Here is a 24,736-nt window from a genome sequence, read left to right as displayed (position 1 = left end):
TGATTATGAATATTGTTATAAAACTTTGAAATTATTCATTATGTTGATATATCACAATCATTCAACCAATTTGATCACTAGAAAAAACAAATTGCTGTGTTTATGCCTATATGCAATAAATGTGAGGGGGTAATAGACATACTGGGACAGATAATGTTTAACCTATAAAATATTTAATTCATCCGTAATAATTTCTTAAATATTCTAATTATATGTAATTACAACATCTGTATTCTAATTATCATAACACTAAGAATTAGTTTGTCAAATATGTGCTTGTACATTTTCACATTGATTTTGCATGAAAGGCCTAAATTTTATTAATTCCACGAAGAAAACTGTTGTTTATTTAAATACAGAAGTTGTAGCACAAGAGTTAAGGCTTATTATTTCACTAGTAGAAATTAACATTTTGCAGTGTCTACAATTGTATCAGGTGGACTAGTAATAGGCAAAATAGTGGCCCCCCAAATATCCACTCCACATCCTAATGACTGAGACCTGTGAATATGTTACATCACATGTAAATATGTTATATGAAATCATAAATGGATTTTTCAGATTTGAGTGAGGCCTCTGAGATAGATAAATTACACTTAGAGGGATGCCTGGATGGTTCAGTCAGTTAAGACACTGTCTTCGGCTCAAGTCATGATCCCAGGGTCCTGGGATCGAGTCCTGCATTGGGGGGGGGTCCTTGCTCAGCAGGGAGCCTGCTTCTCTCTCTGCCTCTGCTTACCACTCTGCCTGCTTGTGCTCTCTGTCTCTCTCTCTCTCTCTCTGATAATAAATAAACAAATAAATAAAGTCTTTTTTAAAAATTACACTTAGATGTTCATCAACAGATGAATGGATCAAGAAGATGTGGTATATATACACAATGGAATACTATGCAGCCATCAAAAGAAATGAAATCTTGCCATTTGCGACAACATGGATGGAACTAGAGCGTATCATGCTTAGCGAAATAAGTCAAGCAGAGAAAGACAACTATCATATGATCTCCCTGATATGAAGAAGTGGTGATGCAACATGGGGGCTTAAGTGGGTAGGAGAAGAATAAATGAAACAAGATGGGATTGGGAGGGAGACAAACCATAAGTGACTCTTAATCTCTCAAAACAAACTGAGGGTTGCTGGGGGGAGGGGGTTTGGGAGAAGGGGGTGGGATTATGGACATTGGGGAGGGTATGTGCTTTGGTGAGTGCTGTGAAGTGTGTAAACCTGGTGATTCACAGACCTGTACCCCTGGGGATAAAAATATATGTTTATAAAAAATAAAAAATTAATTAAAAAAAAAGAAAGAAATTAAAAATAGAACTTCCCTATGACCCTGCAATTGCACTCCTGGGTATTTACCCCAAAGATACAGATGTAGTGAAAAGAAGGGCCATCTGTACCCCAATGTTTATAGCAGCAATGGTCGCCAAACTGTGGAAAGAACCAAGATGCCCTTCAACGGATGAATGGATAAGGAAGATGTGGTCCATATACACTATGGAGTATTATGCCTTAATCAGAAAGGATGAATACCCAACTTTTGTAGCAACATGGACGGGACTGGAAGAGATTATGCTGAGTGAAGTAAGTCAAGCAGAGAGAGTCCATTATCATATGGTTTCACTTATTTGTGGAGCATAAGAAATAGCACAGAGGACATGGGGAGACAGAGAGAAGAGAGTTTGGGGAAATTAGAGGGGGAGATGAACCATGAGAGACTATGGTCTCTGAAAAATAATCTGAGAGTTTTGAAGGGGCAGGAGTTGGGAAGTTGGGTGAGCCTGGTGTTGGGTATTATGGAGGGCACTTATTACATGGAGCACTGGGTATGGTGCATAAACAATGAATCTTGGAACAATGAAAAAAAATAAATAAAACAAAAATTAAAAAAAATAATTGTAACACTACATATACAGCACAAAATAAAAGGAAACATATAAGCAAAGCAGAAGAAAAGAATCAAGTTTTTACTTTGTAAAAATGACACTTGTATCCTGCAGTGATGGTCTGGGGATAGACAACAAGTTATATACAGCCCTTATACCACATTCTTTTACTTTATGAAAAGACTAGTAGCTCATTAGTTGTGAAAATCAACCTAAACTGTCATGATTTAAAACACATTCTTTTTAGTATATGTACACAAACACACCCCAATGAAAGGATTTTCATATATACGGTCAAAATTCATTTTTTGACTTTCACTGTTGTATAGCCTCAATGATCCTATGCCAAAATGTGTATATAAAGTGTAGAACATTCCATATTTGTCTTTGAATTGTAACATTGAAAATTTGTTGAAAAAATATATAATTCAATGAACTACATTTAAATTTCATGGACACCTGATTGGATGGACAGGGACAAAGTACAGCAGTTAACAGGCAAAAATAGAACAGAACAAACAAAATCACTGTATGGTGGCAAACAGGAATCATACACACATGAGAATTCAACTGACAGTGATATTTGTTCTTGTCCACTCTGCTCTGCCTAATAAAAAATGAAAGTTCATTTTGAATTAAAAAAAATTAAAAGAACATCTACACAAATAGAAATGTTATGAAAATGAGAAAAAATACAATACTGTAAAGGAAGATCTCCCAAATGCTTAAAATTAGTAAATGATCAAATACTATGAACTCAAATAACTTACTCTTAAACTCCTTCTTTGACATTTTCAACACCATATTTGGTGAAACAATAAACTAACTTTGAAAACAGGATTTAGAGTGACAGTAATATTTTGCATAAAGTAATATCTCTGCTTTAAGGTTTTGTAGCCTGCACTTTCCAAATTCAGTTATTGTTTTCCTAAGGTGTCACAGAAATCAGACTTTTTTCACCATGTAAACTGTATAAGTTTAGTGCCTTATATTGATTAAGAGTTAGGTGGCTGTAATATATGTGTGTATACACACACACACACACACACACACACACACACATAATCTGTGTAGAGCTAGGAATGTTTAATTTCTCTTAAAATAATTAATAGTTCTATGAACAATTTATTCTATGAAAAATTTATTCTTTGCAAGTAGACAGATCCATTTTCATCCCTGTAATCAGTATGCATCTATTTAGCTACTTAACTGCAATGAGCTTTGGTTCATTAGGTGGTTACTGTTGTGTCTCAGCCTAGTTAAAATTTCACAGCAAGTTAATCTGCTTTATTATAAACAAGAACACAAGTATCCTCATCATTTGCCAAATACAGGATTAACAGTATTTGCAACAAATCAATAAGGGCATTTAAAAAGGAAAATTACAACTCTAAAACCCCAATCATTTTTAGTCATTGATGATTTAATTTTATTTGGCATTTATGACTTTTACAACTCTGTTACACTTCATGTAATTCATTTGGGCCCATTGACAGCAGCTGTAGCTCTTCTGAAACACTATAGGTCTTCTCCAGATTCAAAGTAGCAAAGGAGAGACATTTCCAAAATTGATATATACTTAGCCAATCAAATCCCCATTTCCCTTACAATTAGTAAAATTACCTGTAATAATAACACAGATTGTAGCATATATTTATAGTTCAAGGCTTATGCTTAAAAAGAAAGAAACATTATGGAAAATCTTAATAATTAGTACATACTATCCCCTCTTTTATCATACTTTTCCCCTTTTGGGAAGTATATATCACAAATGGATAAAGGAGACATTCGTCATATTAAATCATTTGAAAATACATTTGAACCTTAATAAAGAATAGGGTCAATGCTTAGAATATTCAGTTTTATACAAAGTTTAATACAGTCAGTTTGGTTTAAGATTTAGTTTATTGACAGTAAAGTATCAACTCTGCCCATTTTCATGCAGATCCTTTATTTCATCTGAGTATATTTCTTTGCATCCTTGGAAATATGGCCACATACATGGAATGTATGAAGTACTAATAAATATGTATTAAACATGTCTTTATATGTATGTGTACATGTGTGTAGTTGCCTTTTACTAACAACTGTATCAATCAATGCTAAATTGTCACTTCTGACATTGTATTATGTTGTTATTAAGTACTCAGTGTGATCGTGTATTATATAATTTGGGTTTTTTTCTACTTAATTGGAATTCAACTCTCACTGTAATTATGCTTCCAAATGCTAATCTATTAATGAGTTCCTAAAGGATTTAATGGAATTTCTCTACCGAGGAGTGGCTTTTGGAAGTTTGTCTGAGTGCTAGATATTTTACTCATGCATTTGTCTTGATATTTCAAATTTAATTGATGTGCTCCTTCCATACTGTCACCAGAGTTCTGCAGAAACAGAACAGATTGTAACTTGACAGACTTTAATAATAAAATCAGGGACAGGGAAACATTGTTATGAGGAATTCCTGAGGAATTCTTGAGGAATAATTTGATACCATTCCTGAGGAATAATTTGATACCCAAATTTGGTATCTCTGAATAATAATGGATACATGACAACATATGCATCTTTACAAATCAAAGAATTAGTCTGTGGGGGCTCCTGGGTGGCTCAGCCAGTTAAATGGCTGATGCTTGGTTTTGGCTCAGGTCACGATATCGAGGTCCTGAGATCAAGTCCCACATTAGGCTCTATGCTAAGAGGGGAAATCTCTTGATTCTCTCTCCCTTTCCCCTTGTCCCTCCTCTTGCTCATTTTCTCCCTCTCTCTCTTTTTCTCTCTCTCAAATACATAAATAAATATTTGTGATAAGAAAAGAATTAGTCTGCTTTCCTTAATCACCAATTTACAATTTTATTAAAGTTAACATAAATGAATATGGCAGGGTTTTCATGAATTAAAAAAACATAGGCAGATTGTGGGTACACCTGGAACATGTAACCATGAAATAGTCCAAAATTATAGACTCAATCTACATGTGACCTATGTTATATTAGGGCAAAGGATCCTTTCACATCTTCAGTGAGATCAGCTTGTTCTGGAAGAGGCTGACAGCTTAATAGAATCAGTCATAATACCTGCTCATAGCTTGCAAATACCCTTGAGTAAGAAAATGGATGGTTAGGTTGGAAAATGCAAGGTTTCCAAATTATGTTTGGGCTTGGACTTCTGCCACCAGCCCAAACACACACACAAACACACATACACACCCCTCAGTTCTCACTCAACTCATCTTCGCCTTATTGTCTTTCTATAGGGCATTGTTTTCTTTTTCAGGTTTATTTAAATTCCAGTTAGTTAAAATAACTGGAATTTAGTTAAATCATCCAAAGATGATTTAAAATAAAATACAAATCAGATATAATATTAGTTTCAGGTGTAGAATTTAAAATAAAGACTCAGCTAGTTATTTTTCAGTGAATTTGAAATTCATTGAATTTGAATTATCATAAACAAACCTTCTCTGTGTTGATTAATTTTAATACCAGATGTTCACATGCTAATGCCACCAGCCTTGTGACCATTTCCTATCAGTGCATTAATTGCCAGCTGCTCAGTCAAACAAAAAACAGAGCTAATCAGATGATACTAGTAAACAGCTTCTTACTTAAATTTCTCAGATTTGTTATCAGAGAAAACTATGGCACACTGATATTACAGAGTATCCCATGATGTATGGAATTGTTGAATCAGTATACTGTACACCTGAAACTAATGTAACACTGTATGTTAATTAACTGGAATGAAAATAAAAACTTGAAAAAAAATGTTTCTCCCACACACACAAAAAATAAGATACTTAAATGTCAAATAAGAAATAAGTTTTTATACCAGTCAGGTATTTTACCTATTTTGCTCTCAGGATTTTGTCACACTCAGTAATATAACTGAAGGATGAATAGCCTTGCAAACCTAATAATCATAATGTAATTTCAAGTTGCTGCTATACCTATATTAGTTATTAGATACAAATGTTACCAGCTGAGCTAATGGTGAAGGAATGTGAGGCACAACAAAAGAATATGTGCTTGGAGTAACATTATTCCCAAACTAATTTTTGACAAAAACAAAACAAAACCCCCTAAAAACAAAAGCAAAAAATATTTGTTTACAATTTGTAATGCCTTTTCCAGTTTTGGAATTAAATTCTGTATCACTCATGATCAGTTATGTTATAAGTACTCCCCAAGTGGGTATTAAAGAGGGCATGTATTGCATGGAGCACTGGGTGTGGTGCATAAACAATGAATTTGGAACACTAAAAAAAAAATTTAAATTTGATTTAAAAAAATAAATAGTCCCCCAATTTTTATATTCAATAAATCATTATTTTTAATTCACTCATACAACAAACATTGTCTAATGTACCTATTGGGGATGGAAGAAGGTGTACAGATATTTTCACATGGGATGTAAATGTTCATAGTTCAAACTAAAGACTAAATAATCCATACATAAACATCCAAAGATGATTTAAAATAAAATACAAATCAGATCAATTATTATTAGAATAGACATTGCTCTCCAATTCCCGCCAGATCCCTAACTCTTTTTTATCTGCATGGAGATCAAATCAGCCATGACAAAAGAACAAATGCTCTGTAGAGAGAGGGTCCAATGCCTGTATATGCATCTAATGGTGGGAAAATCCTTGGTTCTGGTACTGATTAGGGTTATACAGAGGAATGTATATAAAGGAAGTTACTTCTTTCTCGGGCTAGTTCTTGTCCATGATATTAGTTTCTACTTATTAGTATCTCTATATGAATCCTTGAGTATAAACATAATAAAATAAAATAAAATTTGATAATATACACTGATTACTAAATGTCAAACAGTGCTCTAAATGTGTTGACAAGCTTTGTCTCATTTGATGTCATGTTAGCACTATGAAGTAGATACAATTACTCTCACTGTTTCACTGGAAGATGAGACAAACTGAGATACAGGTAGATTAATTTGCCTAAAGTCACATAACAAGGAATGGTGAAACCAGAGCTTAAATATCAGCAGGCAGTCTGACTTCAGAGGTCAGGCTCCTACAAATTAGACCATACTGCCTACAATTAAATCTGCTTCTTCTTTTTGTTTTGTTTTTTATTTATTTGACAGACAGAGATCACAAGTAGGCAGAGATGCAGGCAGAGAGAGAGAGAGAGAGGGGAGGAAGCAGGCTCCCCACTGAGCATAGAGCCTAATGCTGGCCTCAATTCCAGGACCCTGGGATCATGACCCAAGCTGAAGGCAGAGGCTTTAAACCACTGAGCCACCCTGGTACTCTTGAAATTTGCTTCTTAATTCATCTAACTTTACTAACAAACTATGATGGTTCTAGCCAGAACCAGTATATAATTCTATAAATTCTTTTGAGGTTGGAGCTTATGTCCATTCCTTTTTTGTGTTTTTGACAAAGTAATGTGACATAGTCCTTTGCCCATATTAAACCTGGTAAAATCAGTGAATTCTGTGTTCTTGCCCTCTTTTCTAACAAAAAAGGATGACAATAATTTAATAAGCAAATAGTCAGCAATAACTATACATTTTGGCAAATTGCAAGGCTAATTGCAATATACTTGCTGATTTTTCAGTCTGTATTATCTTTTTCCCCAAAGAATACCAGTGATTTATGACTTTTTGTCGACCCCATTTAATGCTCTAAAACAGTGCTATCCAATAAAGTTTTCTGCAATGATGAAATGTTCTATAATTGTGCTAATATGCTAGCCACAAGTGACATGCGACTATTGAGCACTTGAAATGTGGCTAGTTGCAACATAGCAGCTGAAGTTTTCATTTTCTTTAATTCATTTAAATTGAAATAGCCACATGTGGCTAATGGCTACTGTACTCAACAGTGTTGTTATGGTAGATATATTCTATGTATCTAAAAGTCATTGTTGGGGTACCTGGGTGGCTCAGTCCACTAAGTGTCTGCCCTCAGCTCAAGTCATGATCCTGGGGGTCTTGGAATCAAGCCCTGCTTGGGCTCCCAGCTCAGCAGGGAATCTGCTTTTCCCTATCCCTCTGCCACTCCCCCTGCTCATGCTTGCTCTCTCACTCTCTCTCAAATAAATAACAAAATTTTTCAAAAAATAAAATTCATTGTTAACTACAATGGTTACATGGTTTACATCCATGGATATGGGGAAATTTATTAAACTATAAGCAAATATATATATATGTATATATATATATACACACACACATGTGTATATGTATATGTATAAGCAAATATATATGTATACATATATTTTTTCAACATAGTACATGAGTTCATTTTGTCTATTTAAATATTTAATAAAAATATAAAACTATTAATCCTGCTTATTATCTGTCCACATATATGTATAAATATATGTATATAATATAATTTTAGAAGTATAAACTTCTAAAAGTCTCATCACTTGCCAGATCCCTAAAAAGCTATAGCTTTCTCTTCTACCTGTGAAAAGAAAATTTTAAAAAAGATGACAGAGTGGTGAATAGACAGCCATGTCTATTCTTCTTTGTGTTAGTTTTCACTATTTGAGGGCATTTGCAGGAATCCTGATTACTGAACGTTTCTTACACCGAGTTAGAAATATTTACACACTGGTAGAAGAAAAAGGCCCAAATGTAATCATGTTCCTTTCAATTTGACATCAATCCATGTTAAGGTGGTATAATTTCCATTGAGAAACAAACTATGTATTCGTTAATTTTTATAGTTTTCTCAAACTTTTAGTTAATATGTTATTTTGAAGAAATAGAAATTAGTAGATAAACTAGTTTGGAAAGCTTTGTTAGTGGCTATGAAGGGAGATTGGCATGGAGCATTTGATTTGATAAACATTTCACATTTCATATTATGTTTTAAAAAGAAGGTGTTATTTTGGAGACTGTTCAAATGAGGGCCAATTGTTAAGTATTCAGTAATTTTGTGAGCCAGGTGTTAAAATGATGGTAACTTGAAATCAGCCTTGATGGAAATATTTACAACACAGAATGTGGAAAATGACATAAATCAGAGTTTTCTTTTTTCTTTTCCTTTTTTCTTTTCTTTTACTTTTTATTTGTTTTAAGATCCATCTTACAGGCATAGCATTGGATGCTGGCCCAAATAAAATAAAATGAAACAAACAATCATTGAATGTTTAAGTTCATTATAGGAATCTGAGGTTTTTATTTCTTTCTAATGTTCAACATTATCTGACTAGGCAAATAAATAAATACATAAATACTATATTTATTTGAGTGTCTGAGCATTCAAAGAAACACAAATAGAGTTTCATGTGATAAAAGTACATATTAAGTACAATGCACTCAATTACAGTTATCTGCTTCCCACATATTTCCTTTTGAATAACCTAAAAATTAGAAATAAATACTGTGCAGTAACAAAACATCTACTATTAAAATATTAAAAAGAGAATGTAGGAAAATTCAAATCATTATCAAGGACAAATTATGTACTATGCAGTGGCTAACTGAACATAATAAAAAATAATGAAAAGAAAGAAAGAAAATATTTTTTTTAAATCATTATATGTACTTTCCATTCTTGCTATGATTCAGGAACCTGGGTCTTACAGAGTATAAAACAAACCTCAAAAAACATGTTTTCAACATAGTACATGAGTTCATTTTGTCTATTTAAATATTTAATAAAAATATAAAACTATTAATCCTGCTTATTATCTGTCCACATTAGAATTTAAACCTTAAAAACCACATGATGCATAATAAGGATTCAATCATTGGAAAACAAAAAATATTGATGGACTCACAAACTTTTAAAACTAGGTATCAGTGGCTTATTCTGATTCAATTAGTTAACAAATGCCAATTGGGTCCACCCAAATTAAAATGAGGAGCTGACATGACCTATACATTAACCTAAACAGTTTTCTTATATAGTCTCAATCAGAAAAAATGTAAACATAGAAACAAGTGTAAAAAAAGTGAGATCTATGCTGCCAGAAGGAAAATTGAAGTGCAGAAATGTTAAAATAGTTGCTTCGATCCCTTTGTTCAGAAATGCTAAGTGCTGGAAATTAAATACAATTTGTAGGCCAGTCATTTACTAACTTGATAACCACTATTTATCATATAGTTCTAATATTCAAATCACATGCTGTAAGACCAGCTTCCAAAGGAAATTGGGATCACAATCCCATGATCATCAGTGGCAAAGCACAAGTATCAGCTTAACATAAACTATGCTAAGGAAGAGTAGCAGGTGTTTAGAAGGACATGAATCCTTTTAATATCACAGACTATTGTCCCCCCCACCAGCACATTTTTAAATGATATGGAAAAAATGTAAAGTTTTCCTCAAAAGTAAAAAAAAAAGATATATATGTAAATAAGAAGAATTGAAAATATGAATAAATCTGGTAGCTATTTTTGTGAACCTTCATAAATTTTAATATAACTAAGTATATATTTTGGGCTTTGGTGTAATGTGTCCTAATCTCTTTCTGCATACATTTCTGATATAAATTTGTTTTTCTGCTGCTGAGTTTTAAAACGCTGAAAATAGGGGTGCCTATTTTCTCAGATGGTTAAGTGTCTGCCTTCAGCTCAGGTCATGATCTACAGGTTTTGGGATTGAGCCCTGTGTTGTTGGGTTCCCAGCTCTGCAAGGAGTCTGCTTCTCCCTCGCCCTCTGGCTCTCCTAACTGGTTGTGCTCTCTATCTCTCAAATAAATGAATAAAATCTTTAAAAAATGCTGAAAATAAGGATACAATGGAAATAGAAGCAGATCATTAACTATAGAGATGATAGCACAGGTGACACTATAATCACATTAGATTGTATATTCTGTGGACTATCTCTCTTAATCATATGTTGAAACTCTATCCTTAATGTGAAAGTATTTGGAAATGGGACTTTTGGGAAATAATGAAGTCATAGGATGAGGGAGCCCTCTGATAGGATTAATGCCCTTTGAAGAAGAGATATGAAAAAATTTGCTTTCTTTCTATCTTTGCCATGTGAGAACACAGTGAGAAAGTGCTCAGCTGCAAGCCAGAAAGAGCGCTCTCACCAGGAATCACAAAGTACTTTGATCTTTGACTTTCCAGTCTCTAGAACTATGGTAAATAAATTTACCATGTTTAAGCCACCTGGTCTATGGTATTTTGTTATAGCAAACCACTGAGTTAAGACAATATAATACACAGCAAAGAGAATGAATCAGGTTATTGTGGTTTTTCCTTAATTCAGAGTGTTTTTCTCAAAAAGAAATCAAATTTCATAATTATAACATTTCTTACAAAATGCTCAATGTTAAATTTTCTGATCATATTTTGGAAGGCCAATTGACTCTAAATGGTCAATATCATATAAAATATATGGTGACCTCAATTCAAATATTTTGGAAAACAATGAGTAATATTTTTAAAATTTCCTTTTTTGTGTGCTGAACTGCCAGGATTAAAAAAACAAAAATCTGTAAATGTGAAAGGGAGGAATATGGTGGTGAAGTAGGAGGACCCTAGGTTCCTTTCATTCCATGAACACAACTAAATAATGATCAAATCATCTTAAATACCTCAGAAATTGACATGAAGACTAACAGAACAAATTCCACCACAACTAAACGTAGAAAAGAGGCTACATCAAAGAAAGTAGGGTGCAGAGATGTGGTTTAGGGGAGAAATGGATCCTCGGTGCTACAGAGGGGAGGAACTATGATCACAAGGAGGGAGCATGAGAGACACAAAAAGAATATTTCTCCATAGCTATTGTTCTGGGAAATAAGCTGGCTGATTTCAGTGAGTTCTTACAACCAGTGGGGCCTAAAGCCCTAAAGCTTGGAGTTTTAAAGGTTAGTGGGCTTGGAGGGGATAGAGTCCTGAGGGAAGAGCTCTTCTCCTGAAGAGAAGGCAGGCACACAATCCAGGGTCAGACATCATGGAAACAGTGATCTGAAGAATGCTGGGAAACACAATGGGGAGATTATTTGCTCTTACTGGGGCATGTCCTGGAGAGTCAGCATTCACAGGGAAGACTCTCCTGGAACAAAAGAGCTGGCTGGTGCCATCTCCCTCCCCTGCACCTCAATATAAACACAAGGCTACCTGAAGAAAGCAGCCCCAAACCAGCACTGGCTTCCTAATTTGCTTACACAAAGCCCTACCCCCCTTCTGTGGCAGGTCTTCTCTTCTCAGCCAAGCTTGCCTCAGTTCTAGCACAGAGTGCCTGTCCCAAAGAAGATGAAAGCAAACACCCACCCACACCAAGTCTCCCAAGCTGAGAATTCTGCAGGGCCTCAGTTCTGGTAGAAGTGGTGTCAGGTCTCAGTTAACAAGTAGACCAGGGCTCACCTGGTTAAAACTTGACACATTTAGGCTAGGGACCAAATGCTATCTACAGCAGGCAAATAAAGATAATACAGACAACTGACCTGAAAGAAAGAGAATCCAAAAATAAAAACACAACAACAACCACAAAAACAGAGCACGCATAGCACACACAGGAGACACTCCCTGAAGCACCAGGCTGGACACTACATAACCTCTTCTTTATAAGGCCATTGCTTTCAGGAGCAGGAGACATAACTGCCTTTTCTAATACAGAGAATAGCAGAGACTTAGACAAAATGTGAAGATGGGGAAACTCATCCGAAATGAAAGAACAAGATAAGGCCATGGTGAGAAATATAAGCAAAAAAATAAAAGTGACAAGTCTCATTAGGAATTTTTTTTCAAAATTTTAATTTATTTATCTGACAGAGAGAGAGATTGAGAATGAGCAGGGGGAGGAGCAAGGGGAGAGGGAGAAGCAGGCTCACCATTAGGCAGGGAGCCCAAAATGGGACTTGATCCCAGGACCCCTGGATCATGACCTGAGGCAAAGATGGATGTTTAACTGACTGAGTCACCCAGGTGCTCCTGATTGAGAATTTAAAGTAACAATCATAAAGATACTCACTGTGCTTGAGAAAAGAATAGAAGGTGTCACTGAGACCCTTACCACAGAGAAAAGAGATAAAAATAAATCAATCAGAGATGAAGAATGCAATAAAGATTAAAAACAAGCTTGATGCAATGAATAAGAAGCTGGAAGAAGCAGGGTAAATTAGTGACCTAGAAGAGAAAATAATGGAACACAATGATGCTGAACAAAAGAAAGAATGAATTATGGAACATGAGAATAGATTTAGAGAATTCAGTGACCCCATCAAAAATAATAACTTTTGTGTTAAAGGAGTCCCAGAAGAAAAGAGAAAAGGGGGCATAAAATTATTTGAAGAAATAAAGACTGAACACTTCCTAAATCTGGGAAAGAAAAGAGACATCCAGATCCAGGAAGTACAGAGAGCTCCCATCAAAATCAACAAAAGCAGATTCACACCAACACATATTGTAGTTAAATTTGCAAAATATAGTGATAAGGAAGTAATCTTAAGACCAGCAAGACAGGGGCGCCTGGGTGGCTCAGTGGGTTAAGCCGCTGCCTTTGGCTCGGGTCATGATCTCAGGGTCCTGGGATCGAGTCCCGCATCGGGCTCTCTGCTCGGCAGGGAGCCTGCTTCCTCCTCTCTCTGCCTACTTGTGATCTCTCTGTGTCAAATAAATAAATAAAATCTTTAAAAAAAAAAAAAAACCAGCAAGACAAAAGAAGTTCTTAACATGCAACGGAAGACTGAAGGATAGCCAGAGATAGCTCAACAGAAGTTTCTCAAGCCAGAAGGGAGTGGCATAATATTTTCAAGACGCTAAATGAGAAAAATTTGCAGCCAAGAATGCTGTATGTAGGAAAACTATCATTCAGAATAGAAGGAGAGATAAAGTTATCTAGACAAGAAAAAAATAAAGATTTAACAGTTGTAAATATTTATGCCCTCAACTTGGAAGTATGCAACTATATAAAACAATAACAAACATAAAGGAAATTATTGATAATAATACAATAATAGGAAGGAAAAAATGTGGCGGAGTAGTAGACCCTATTTCAACCAGTCCCTTGAATTGAGCTGGATATCTACCAGACCATTCTGAACACTCCCAAAATCAGCCTGTGATGTAAGAAAATCTATCTGGATCTCTACAAACAATATCTCTGGCGGTTGGTCTCGAGGAATGAAGTGGGGAGCTGGGGAGCCATGATGCTGCAGGCAGCCATCCAAACATAAATGGAAGGGAGAGGGAGGTGCCATAAGTACTGACCCCAGGAAGGTGAAATAATACAGGAGCACAAAAGCATCCCACACTGGAGGCCAGGCACAGACTTACAGACCAATAGCAGAAGAGAAAGGACTTTATCAAGCCCCCCAGATTGAAACCTGGAGCTGTGGGGGCATGTGTGTGAAATGGGAGCAGTAAAAAGTTAAAAATAGAGCTACCCTGTGACACAGCAATTGTTCTACTGGGTATTTATCCCAAAGATACATATGTAGTGAAAATGAGGGGCATCTGCACCCCAATGTTCATAAACAAAATGACCAGATAGTCACACTGTGGAAGGAGCCAAGATGCCCTTCAACAGATGAATGGATAAAGAAGATGTGGTCCATATATACAATGGAATATTTCTCAGCCATCAGAAAGGATGAATACCCAACATTTGCATCAACACGGATGGAACTGGAGGAGCTTATGCTAGGTGAAATAAGTCAAACAGAGAAAGACAGTTATCATATGGTTTCACTTATTTGTGGAACATAAGGAATGGCATGGAGGACATTAGGAGAAGGAAGGGAAAAATGAAGTGGGGGAAACAGAGAGGGAGATGAACCATGAGAGACTAAGGACTCTGGGAAGCAGTCTGAGCATTTTAGAGAGGAAACAGGTGGGGGGATGGGTTAGCTTAGTAATGGATATTAAGGAGGGCACTGATTGCATGGAGAACTGAGTAGTATGCACAAAAAACAAATCATGGTGCACTACATCAAAAACTAATGATGTACTTATGGTAACTAGCATAATATAATAAAGAAAAAATACAATAATAGTAGGGGACTTAAAAACACCCCACTTACATCAATGCACAGATCACCTAAACAGAAAATCAGAAAGAAAATAATGGATTTGAATTACACTAGAGCAGGTAGATTGAACAGATATATTTGGAACATTCAATCCTAAAATGAAAAGTACATATTCTTTTCAAGTAAACATGGTACATTTGCCAGAAGATCACACACTAGTCACACATCAAGCTTCAACAAATATAAAAATAGTGAAGTGATACTATGCACCTTTGCTGACCACAGTGTTATGAAACCTGAAGTCAATTACAAGAAAAAAATGGAAAGACCATAAATACATGGAGGTTAAACAACATGCTATTAAACAATAAATGGGTTAACAAGGGAATCAATTAATAAATTAAAAAAAAAAACACAGAAAGAAATGAAAATGCAAACACAATTGTCCAAAATCTGTGTGATGCAACAAAGTTTATCCTGAGTGAAGTATATATAGCAATACAGGCCTACATTAAGAAGCAAGAAGAATCTCAAATAACCTAACCTTACACCGAAAAGAGCTAGAATAAGAACAACAAATTAAACCAATAGCCAGTGTAAGGAAGGAAACAATAAACAGAAATAAATAAGCAGAAATAAATGATGTACAAACAAAACAACAACAACAACAACAACAAAACTTCACAGAACAGATGAAAAATATCAAGAGTTGGTACTTTGAAAAAGTTCATGAAATTGATACACCTCTAACTCCCCTTAACAGAAAGAAAAGGGTAAGGACCCAAATAAATAAAATCATAAATGAAAAGAGGAGAAATAACAATCAAAATCACAGAAATAAAAGACAATTTAAGAGTATATTATAAAAAATCTATATACCAACAAATTGTACAACCTGGAAACAAAGGACAAATTCCCAGAAATATAAAATTAACAAAGCTGAAACAAGAAGAAATAGAAAACTTTAACATACCAATTGCCAGCAAAGAAATTGTGTCAGTGAAGGTATGTGTTATGGTGAGTGCTATGAAGTGTGTAAACCTGGTGATTTACAGATCTGTCCCCTGGGGCTAATAATACATTATATGTTAATAAAAAATTTAAAAAAAAGATATTTAGTCAGTAATAAAAAAAACTCCCAACATGCTAAAATCTAGGGACAGGTGGCTTCTCAGGCAAATTCTATCAAACATGTAAAAACAAGTGAATATCTATACTTCTCAAACTTTTCCAAGAAAATGGAAAAGGAAGAGAAACTTCCAAATTCATTCCATGATGACAGCATCACCATGATACCAATACCAGATAAAGACTCCACTAAAAAAGAGATCTACAGGGGCGCCTGGGTGGCTCAGTGGGTTAAGCCGCTGCCTTCGGCTCAGGTCATGATCCCAGGGTCCTGGGATCGAGTCCCGCATCGGGCTCTCTGCTTAGCAGGGAGCCTGCTTCCTCCTCTCTCTCTGCCTGCCTCTCCGTCTACTTGTGATTTCTGCCTGTCAAATAAATAAATAAAATCTTTAAAAAAAAAAAAAAAAGAGATCTACAGGTGAATATCCCTGAAGAAGATAGATGCAAACTTCTCAACAAAATACTATTAAACTGGATCCAACAATACACTAAAAACAAACCTTTCACCATGGTCAAGTGGAATTTATCCCTGGGTTGCAAGGGTGGTTCAATATTCACAAATTAATCAACAAAATGCATCACATCAATAGCAGAAAGGATAAAAACTGTATTATCATTTCAGTAGTTGCAGGAAAAACATTGACAAAACACAATATCCATTCATGATTTAAAAAAAAACAAAAAAACTAAAGTTGTAGGTTTAGAAAGAATATTGAGGATATAGAAGGAAACTTGAGGCACCTAGGTGGCTTAATTGATTGTTTATGACTTGGTTTTGGCTCAAGGCATGATCCCATTAGTCCTGAGATCAAGTCCTGAGTTGGGTTCTCCACTCAATGGGAAGTCGCTTAAGAATTTTCTTCCTTTGTTTCTCACCCAATTCCCATGCTCTCTCTCTTCGCCTCTCTCAAAGAAATAAATATTTAAAAGAAAAGAAGAAGGAACATACCTTAACATAATAAAGGCAATATATGAAAACCCACAGATATCTTCATCTTCAATGGGGTAAAATTGACAGATCTTCCTCTACAGTCAGAAGCAAGACTAGGATATCACTATCACCACTATTATTTAACATAGTACTGAAGTCCCAGCCACAGCAATTGGAAAACAAAAAGAAATAAAAGGCCCATAAATTGGCAAGGAAAGGGTAAAACTTTTGCAGATGACATGATACTACATATAGAAAAAATGGGCAGAAGATATGAACAGACACTTCTCCAGTGAAGACATACAAATGGCTCTCAGACACATGAAAAAATGTTCATCATCACTAGCCCTCAGGGAGATTCAAATTAAAACCACATTGAGATTCCACCTTACACCAGTCAGAATGGCCAAAATTAACAAGACAGGAAACAACATGTGTTGGGGATAATATGGAGAAAGGGGAACCCTCCTACACTGTTGGTGGGAATGCAAGTTGGTGCAGCCACTTTGGAGAACAGTGTGGAGATTCCTCAAGAAATTAAAAATAGAGCTTCCCTATGACCCTGCAATTGCACTACTGGGTATTTATCCCAAAGATACAGATGTAGTGAAAAGAAGGGCCATATGTACCCCAATGTTTATAGCAGCAATGGCCACGGTTGCCAAACTGTGGAAAGAACCAAGATGCCCTTCAACAGACGAATGGATAAGGAAGATGTGGTCCATATACACTATGGAGTTTTATGCCTCCATCAGAAAGGATGAATACCCAACTTTTGTAGCAACATGGACGGACTGGAAGAGATTATGCTGAGTGAAGTAAGTCAAGCAGAGAGAGTCAACTATCATATGGTTTCACTTATTTGTGGAGCATAGCAAATAGAATAGAGGACAAGGGGAGATGGAGAGGAGAAGTGAGTTGAGGGAAATTGGAAGGGGAGGTGAATCAGGAGAGACTATGGACTCTTGAAAAACAATCTGAGGGTTTTGAAGTGGGGGGAGGTTGGGGGAACCAGGTGGTGGGTATTAGAGAGGGCACGGATTGTATGGAGCACTGGGTGTGGTGCAAAAACAATGAATACTGTTATGCTGAAAAAAATAAATAAATTTTAAAAAAAAGTCTCCACAAAGAAAAAAAAAAAAACCTGCTAGAAGTGATAAACAGAATCAGAAAAGTCACAGTATAGAAAATCAATGTACAAAAATCAGTTTTATTTCTACACAGCAAAAGTGAAGCAGAAGAAAGAGAAATTAAGAAATCAATCCCAATTACAGTTGCACCAAAATCCATAAGATACCTAGAAATAAACTTGACCAAAATGTGTAAGGCTTGTACTCTGAAAAGAAAACATTGATGAAGATGAAACAAAGAAATGGAAAGACATTTCATGCTCATGGATTAGAAGAATAAATATTGTTAAAATGTCTATACTATCTAGAGCACTCTACATATTTTATGCAATCCCTATCAACATACCAACAGCAATTTTCAAGAGCTAGAACAAACAATCCGAAAATTTGTATGGAACCCCAAAATACCCCGAGTAGTCAAAGCAATCTAGAAAAGGAAAAGCAAAAGTGGAGGCATCACAATTCCAGACTTTAAGTTATATTACAAAGCTATAGTGATCAAAAGAGTAAGGTACTGACACAAAAATAAAGACATAGATGAAAGAAACAGGAGACAAATCACAAAAATGACCCTACAAACATATGGTCAATTAATCTTTGACAAAGTGGGGAGAAATGAGTAATAAAAAAAGGCAGTCTCTTCAGCAAATGATGTTAGGAAAACTGGACAGCAACTTGTGAAAGAAAGAAACTGGACCACTTTCTCACAACAAACATAAAGATAAACTTAAAATGGACTAAAGACCTAAATGTGAGACATGAAACCTTTAAAATCCTAGAGGTAAACGCAGACAGTAACTTCTTTGACATAGGATTTATCGAATTCTTTCTAGATATGTCTCCTGAGGCAAGGGAAACAAAAGCAAAAATTAAGTATTGGGACTACATTAAAATAAAAGGTTTTACACAGTGAAGGAAAAAATGAGCAAAAGTAAAAGGAAGCCTAAGGAATTGGGGAAAATATATGCAAATTACATATCTGATAAAGGATTCCTATCCAAAATATATAAAGAACTTATAAAACTCAACACCACCAAAAGGAATAATCCAATTAAATATAGAGAGAAGATATGAAGAGATATTTTTCCAAAGAAGACATACAGATGGCTAACAGATACATGAAATTATGCTCAACATCACTCATCATCAGGTAAATGCAAATCAAAAGCACAGTGAGATATCTCCTCACACATGTCAGCATGGCTAAAATCAACAATGCAACAAACAACAGTTATTGGTGAGGATGTGGATGAAGAGAAACACTCTTGTGCTGTTGGTAGGAATGCTAACTTGTGCAGCCACTCTGGAAAACAGTATGGAGTTTCCTCAAAGATTTAAAAATGAAACTTCCCTACAGTCCAACAATTGTACTACTAGGTACTTATCCAAGGAATATGAAAATACTAATACAAAGGGATACTTGTACCCTGGTGTTTATAGCAACATTATCTACAATAGCCAAATTATGGAAAGAATACATCAACTGATGAATGGATAAAGAAGTGAAAAAATATATATGTATATATACCGTGATATATTATTCAGTCATAAAAAGATAATATCTTCCCATTTTCAATTACATGGATGGAGCTAGAGAGTATTAAGTGAAATGTCTTTTGGAGAAAGACAAAATTCATATGATTTCTCTCATATATGTGATTTAAGAAATAATACAAATAAGCATATGGAAAAAATGAGAGTAAGGCAAACCAAGAAAAAGGCTTTTAAATAGAAAACAAATTGGTGATTACCAGAGGAGAGAGTGGTGGAGGGATGAATTAAATACATGATGGGGATTAAGGAGTCCACTTGCTGTGTTAAGAACTGGGTGTTTTATGGAAGTGCTGAATCTCAATGTTGTACACATGAAACTAATACTATATTGTTTGTTAACTAACTTAAATTTAAATAAAAACTTCAAAAAATCTGTAAATATAAATAGAGAAGACATGTTTTTATTTGAATAATCCCCATATCCTCCATGTAGTAGTATATGAAAAAGTTTTGATATGTAGTTTTGCCCACTACCTGTAGGATTCTAACGGATGGAACTGGAAAGTGCTCTTCACCAAGAAGCATACTGAAAAATTTCTGCAAAAATATACATCATATGAGGTGTGAAACTTCTGTCCTTATAGCTTAGTAACATATTGATAACTGTTCTTGAAAGGAGTATTAGAAATTTTAATATATGGCGACTGTGGTCATTGCTGCTATAAATATTGGGGTCGCCAAACTGTGGAAAGAACCAAGATGCCCTTCAACAGACGAATGGATAAGGAAGATGTGGTCCATATACACTATGGAGTACTATGCCTCCATCAGAAAGGATGAATACCCAACTTTTGTAGCAACATGGACGGGACTGGAGGAGATTATGCTGAGTGAAGTAAGTCAAGCAGAGAGAGTCAATTATCATATGGTTTCACTTATTTGTGGAGCATAACAAATAGCATGGAGGACATGGGGAGTTAGAGAAGAGAAGGGAGTTGGGGGAAATTGGAAAAGGAGCTGAATCATGTGAGACTATGGACTCTGAAAAACAATCTGAGGGGTTTGAAGTGGCGGGGTGTGGGAGGTTGGGGGAACTAGGTGGTGGGTATTAGAGAGGGCACGGATTGCATGGAGCACTGGGGTGTGGTGCAAAAATAATGAATACTGTTATGCTGAAAATTAAAAAAAAAAAGAAAACAGATATTTTCAAGCATAACAAAAAAATTAACAAATCTAAGGAATTTCATCATAAATTTTGTTTGAAATAAATTAGCAAAAGACAAAAAAAAGAAATTTCAATATATGAACATCCAATTGACAATTAATTAGAAAGTTTTTATTATGTCATTCCTTTGAATTATTTCTAAAACTAATAGTTAATTATGTAATAATATTTTTGCAAAAAATAAACAAAACATGGCAGCAATATTAAAAGCCTCTCAGTATTCACAGATATCAACTCCTTAAAAACAGAACAAAAGAAAACACTTTTTATTTCCCTAGCATCATCTGATAGAAAACATTTCCCTAGCATCACCTGATAGAAATCTACTTCTATAAATCCATAGAAAAATTTTATCAAAGAGCATTAAAAATAAATATATTGTTTTCAACTGACTTTGGTCAAAATAATTATATGAAAGTAGATCCAACTTTTATATTTGGTAAGACTTAAATAAGCATGTTATCTAATAATAATTTTTAAAAAGCAGTACACGATTTTATGTTGTAAAAGTTCTGACTCTAAAGTTGCATATGAAATAGTCAAATTAGCATTAAACAAAAATATAGTTATCTTGCTTTAATATGTTAAAATGTTTGGATTATTTAAGAGGATAATTATCCTTTCCATTTCCATCATCTTCACCACCAATAATCAAATGCTAGTTATGAGCTCCTCCCTAAGAGCCTCTTCACTCTAAATTCGTGGCAAAGCTACCAAATGTCCCAAGCATTCAACCAAAATGTACCTGGTTCACTCTGAGTAGTTATAATTAAGAAAACTGAATAAATGCATTATTGAAAAGCTAGAAACATGCCTCTACTAAAATTACTTTTTCATCATTTCAATGCAAGTACTTTAAACTATACTTGGTTTCTTAATAGTTTTCTAGTTTTGTGTGGGGTCAAATTTACTTAGTAGTCACCCGATTTCAAAATCATGGGATAATTATTCCACCTTTTAAATATGTTGATATGTTTTTTTTCCTCTCAAAGATAACTGTGTTTCCTGGTTTAGCCTCTGATCAAATATTCAAACAACAAAATTTGGATTAGCTATGATAGACTGATCTATTGAGGGCCACAATCTTTGTAAGAAGATTACTTTTACTTGGCCATGTAAATAAGTATGGAGTTCAATAAAAAATTATCAATTTTCTTGTCCTTTCCTAAAAGTTTATACCATAAATTTTCCTCATTATTTTAAAAATCCCCAAAAGTGGAAGTTAATTTAAAATGAAACAAAAATATCCAGAATCTTGCATTTCCTCTGCATTTCTTTCACATTCCTACATGTACATCTATAACAATCATACCAGTATTGCCAAGGTCCAGTTCCAATCCAACAAATGTAATGCCTTTCGTGATCCTTTCCCCCTCTTTTTGATAAGCCAGGTATAATAACTCCCTCCTCTAAATTCCTATAATACTTGTTGATATTCCTTGTCATTCATAACAGTCTATCTTGTTAGTTCAAGTTAAATGGGTACTTGTTGTTAGTGTCGCATTTAGTTTGTGAGTACTGAAAGTGAAAAACTATGTCTTCTTTACCTATATCCCATGTTGCCCAATACAACATGTATATTTCAAGGGTATAATATTTCTTTCATAAATAAAAGAACAAAGTTACAAGTTAATGGGTTCTCTTATTAACTACACTCTTTTGATCCTACATACACTTATCTCCTTACCAAAAGAAAAATAAATAATAAAGTTCACATGATACTTGGAGAGAGGGCAAGAGGCCCTATGCCAAACTAATAGAAGACATCATGACAGATTATAAAAAATTATTTGTGTTTCCTTACCCAATGATCATGAAAGTTTGGGGAAAAAAGTATTCTAATGTTGATAATGATAATTCTGTAAATTATCATAAATATTTTTTTAATGTTTAACAGTATTTAACCTATATTTTACTCAAATTATCTCTGGATAGCCTATTAAGTAAGTGGGATAGATTATTACTATAACGTTTAGTATACAGTTGAGGAAACAAGCTCTTCATGCAGATTAAATGTTATATCCAAGGTTGCTGAGATAAAGTGGCAGGATCAGAATTGAAACTTAGGTCGTTCTGACTACAAGTCCTATGTAGTACCCCAGAACTGCCTCCTAAACATCAAAAAATGCACAGTGTTTACTTTATTTCACTCTAACGATGGTAATCATTTTTGTTCACTATTCTACTGTGCCATTAGTCTTGCTATGCCTCCCACCCACTCTGTTTGTGATTGCAAGACATGAAGCTAGAATTAAAGGTGAGAGCTGTAGTCATGGAATAAAAAGAAACAAACAACAAAACACCTAAGCAGGCCAAGTCAGAAATATAATCAATACTATATGCTAATCAATTGAGTCGATGAGCTGTGTGTTTATACTGAAGATTCAGTGGTATTGCTAATATTTCCTAAAAATTTACATGTAACTAAAACCTGTGTCCTCTTCCAAATCATAATTCTTACCTTTATAACAGAAGCCCCAGCTCTGGAGAGTGGACTGTGAATCTGGGCTGCAGCAGCCATGTTGGCAATAGTGTTGAGATGGTTCATCTGATTCATTGCCATGGCAACTGATGCAGGAGGTAAGCTGACTGGAAGTAGGGGATGAGGCATCATCATAAATGGCAGATCCAGTCCTAAAAGAGACAGTGTCTTTTAAATTATTACATTTAGAAAAGGAAAATCACATCAAAATTGATGCTATGAAATGTTTTTTTTTTTTTTTAAGTATCTGAATTCATTCTTGTTGGCTTTTCTTTTAAATCAAATTTCATTATATTCTAGTATCTCTTTGGGCAATTAATGGTACTTAGGATTTAATGTTGCTTTATACTCAAAAAAATATTCCTATATCTATCAACTTTCATCTCTTCCTTTTTTTTGCTCTCACCATCAAAATATTAATATGACACAATTTGTTTTACTTATAAAAATAAATAAAAATCTTTAAACCAAATATCATTTTGTTTAATAGTAGCTTTCTTTTTAATGTTTAGAAGTAGCTTTCTTTTTAATGTTTATAATATATTGATGTGTTAGTAGCTTCTAACTTAACACCCTCTTTAGAAAATATAGTCGTGGTGCTGGTAAGACAGGATGTAGATTCTCTAGGCTTCAGAATTATTAATAAGACTTGAAATGTGTTCTTTTTAAAAGAAGATTTTATTTATTTATTTATTTTAGAGGGAGAGTGTGTGAGTGGGGAGAGAATCTGAGGGAGAGAAAATCTCAAACAGATTGCACTGAGTGTGGAGCCCAATGCAGTACTCAATCTCATGTCCTTGAGATCATTACCTGAGCAGAAACCAAGAGTTTGGTGCTTAACTGACTAAGCCACCCAGGTTCCCCTTGGAATATGTTCTACCCTTTTAGTTATAATCTCTAAAATGAATGCTGTAGCTCTGATTTTAAACCTTTATCAATAAAGAGTAACTCCTCTACCAAAATATTCCACCTATTTTCAGTTTAATAACAAATATTAATATCATTGTGTAGTATCTAGAATTCTGTTTGTTTTCTTATGCAAGGTGAAATAGTTTTTACATATTTTTAATTTTAATGAATATTTTTGAAGTATTATCCACATTACAGTTGTGGTAGCTGCAGATATGTCATTATGAAAAGTGTAGCAAGTTAAAATAGTTGTCAACTTACACTTATGAGGTTCGGATTTGTGAGGACATGTCTTTGAGCAGAGGTTAGGAAGGGTTATCCTAACATTATAGATACTAAGATCACACTGATAAGTAAATGATAGTACTTTACAATGAACTATTGCTTCAACAATAATCTTCACTTTATTTGGGCAGAAACCAGTAATTTTTAACAGATGTTCTGAAATATCTTTGCCTGTAATTTCCCTAAATTATTACAGATTATAGAAATTTACAATGGACAGTGTTTATGTTGATCTCACACACAACTATCCACTCTTAATAATATTCTTTTATCCTCTTTTTCATCCCCTCATTTTTTTCTTGCTTCGAAGAAAACTGCTAGTGAACAACAATGAATCAATAAGAGGTAT

At 34.6% G+C, this 24,736-nt stretch overlaps 1 protein-coding gene across 1 annotated transcript in view; it reads right to left on the bottom strand.

The window, feature by feature from the left end:
* Nucleotides 1-24,736, bottom strand: part of LOC101687043 (dachshund homolog 2) — a 160,782-nt gene that overhangs the window by 4,472 nt on the left and 131,574 nt on the right. Inside the window, exon 3 of the mRNA XM_045081204.1 lies at nucleotides 23,173-23,345. Within this exon, the coding sequence (XP_044937139.1) occupies nucleotides 23,173-23,345 (173 nt within the window). The remainder of the gene's footprint in view (nucleotides 1-23,172; nucleotides 23,346-24,736) is intronic.

The sequence above is a fragment of the Mustela putorius genome, unplaced genomic scaffold, assembly GCF_011764305.1.
Source record: "Mustela putorius furo isolate JIRA1106 unplaced genomic scaffold, ASM1176430v1.1 tig00000511_pilon_pilon_pilon, whole genome shotgun sequence".
NCBI lineage: Eukaryota > Metazoa > Chordata > Mammalia > Carnivora > Mustelidae > Mustela > Mustela putorius.
This window is presented reverse-complemented; position numbering and strand designations above follow the sequence as displayed.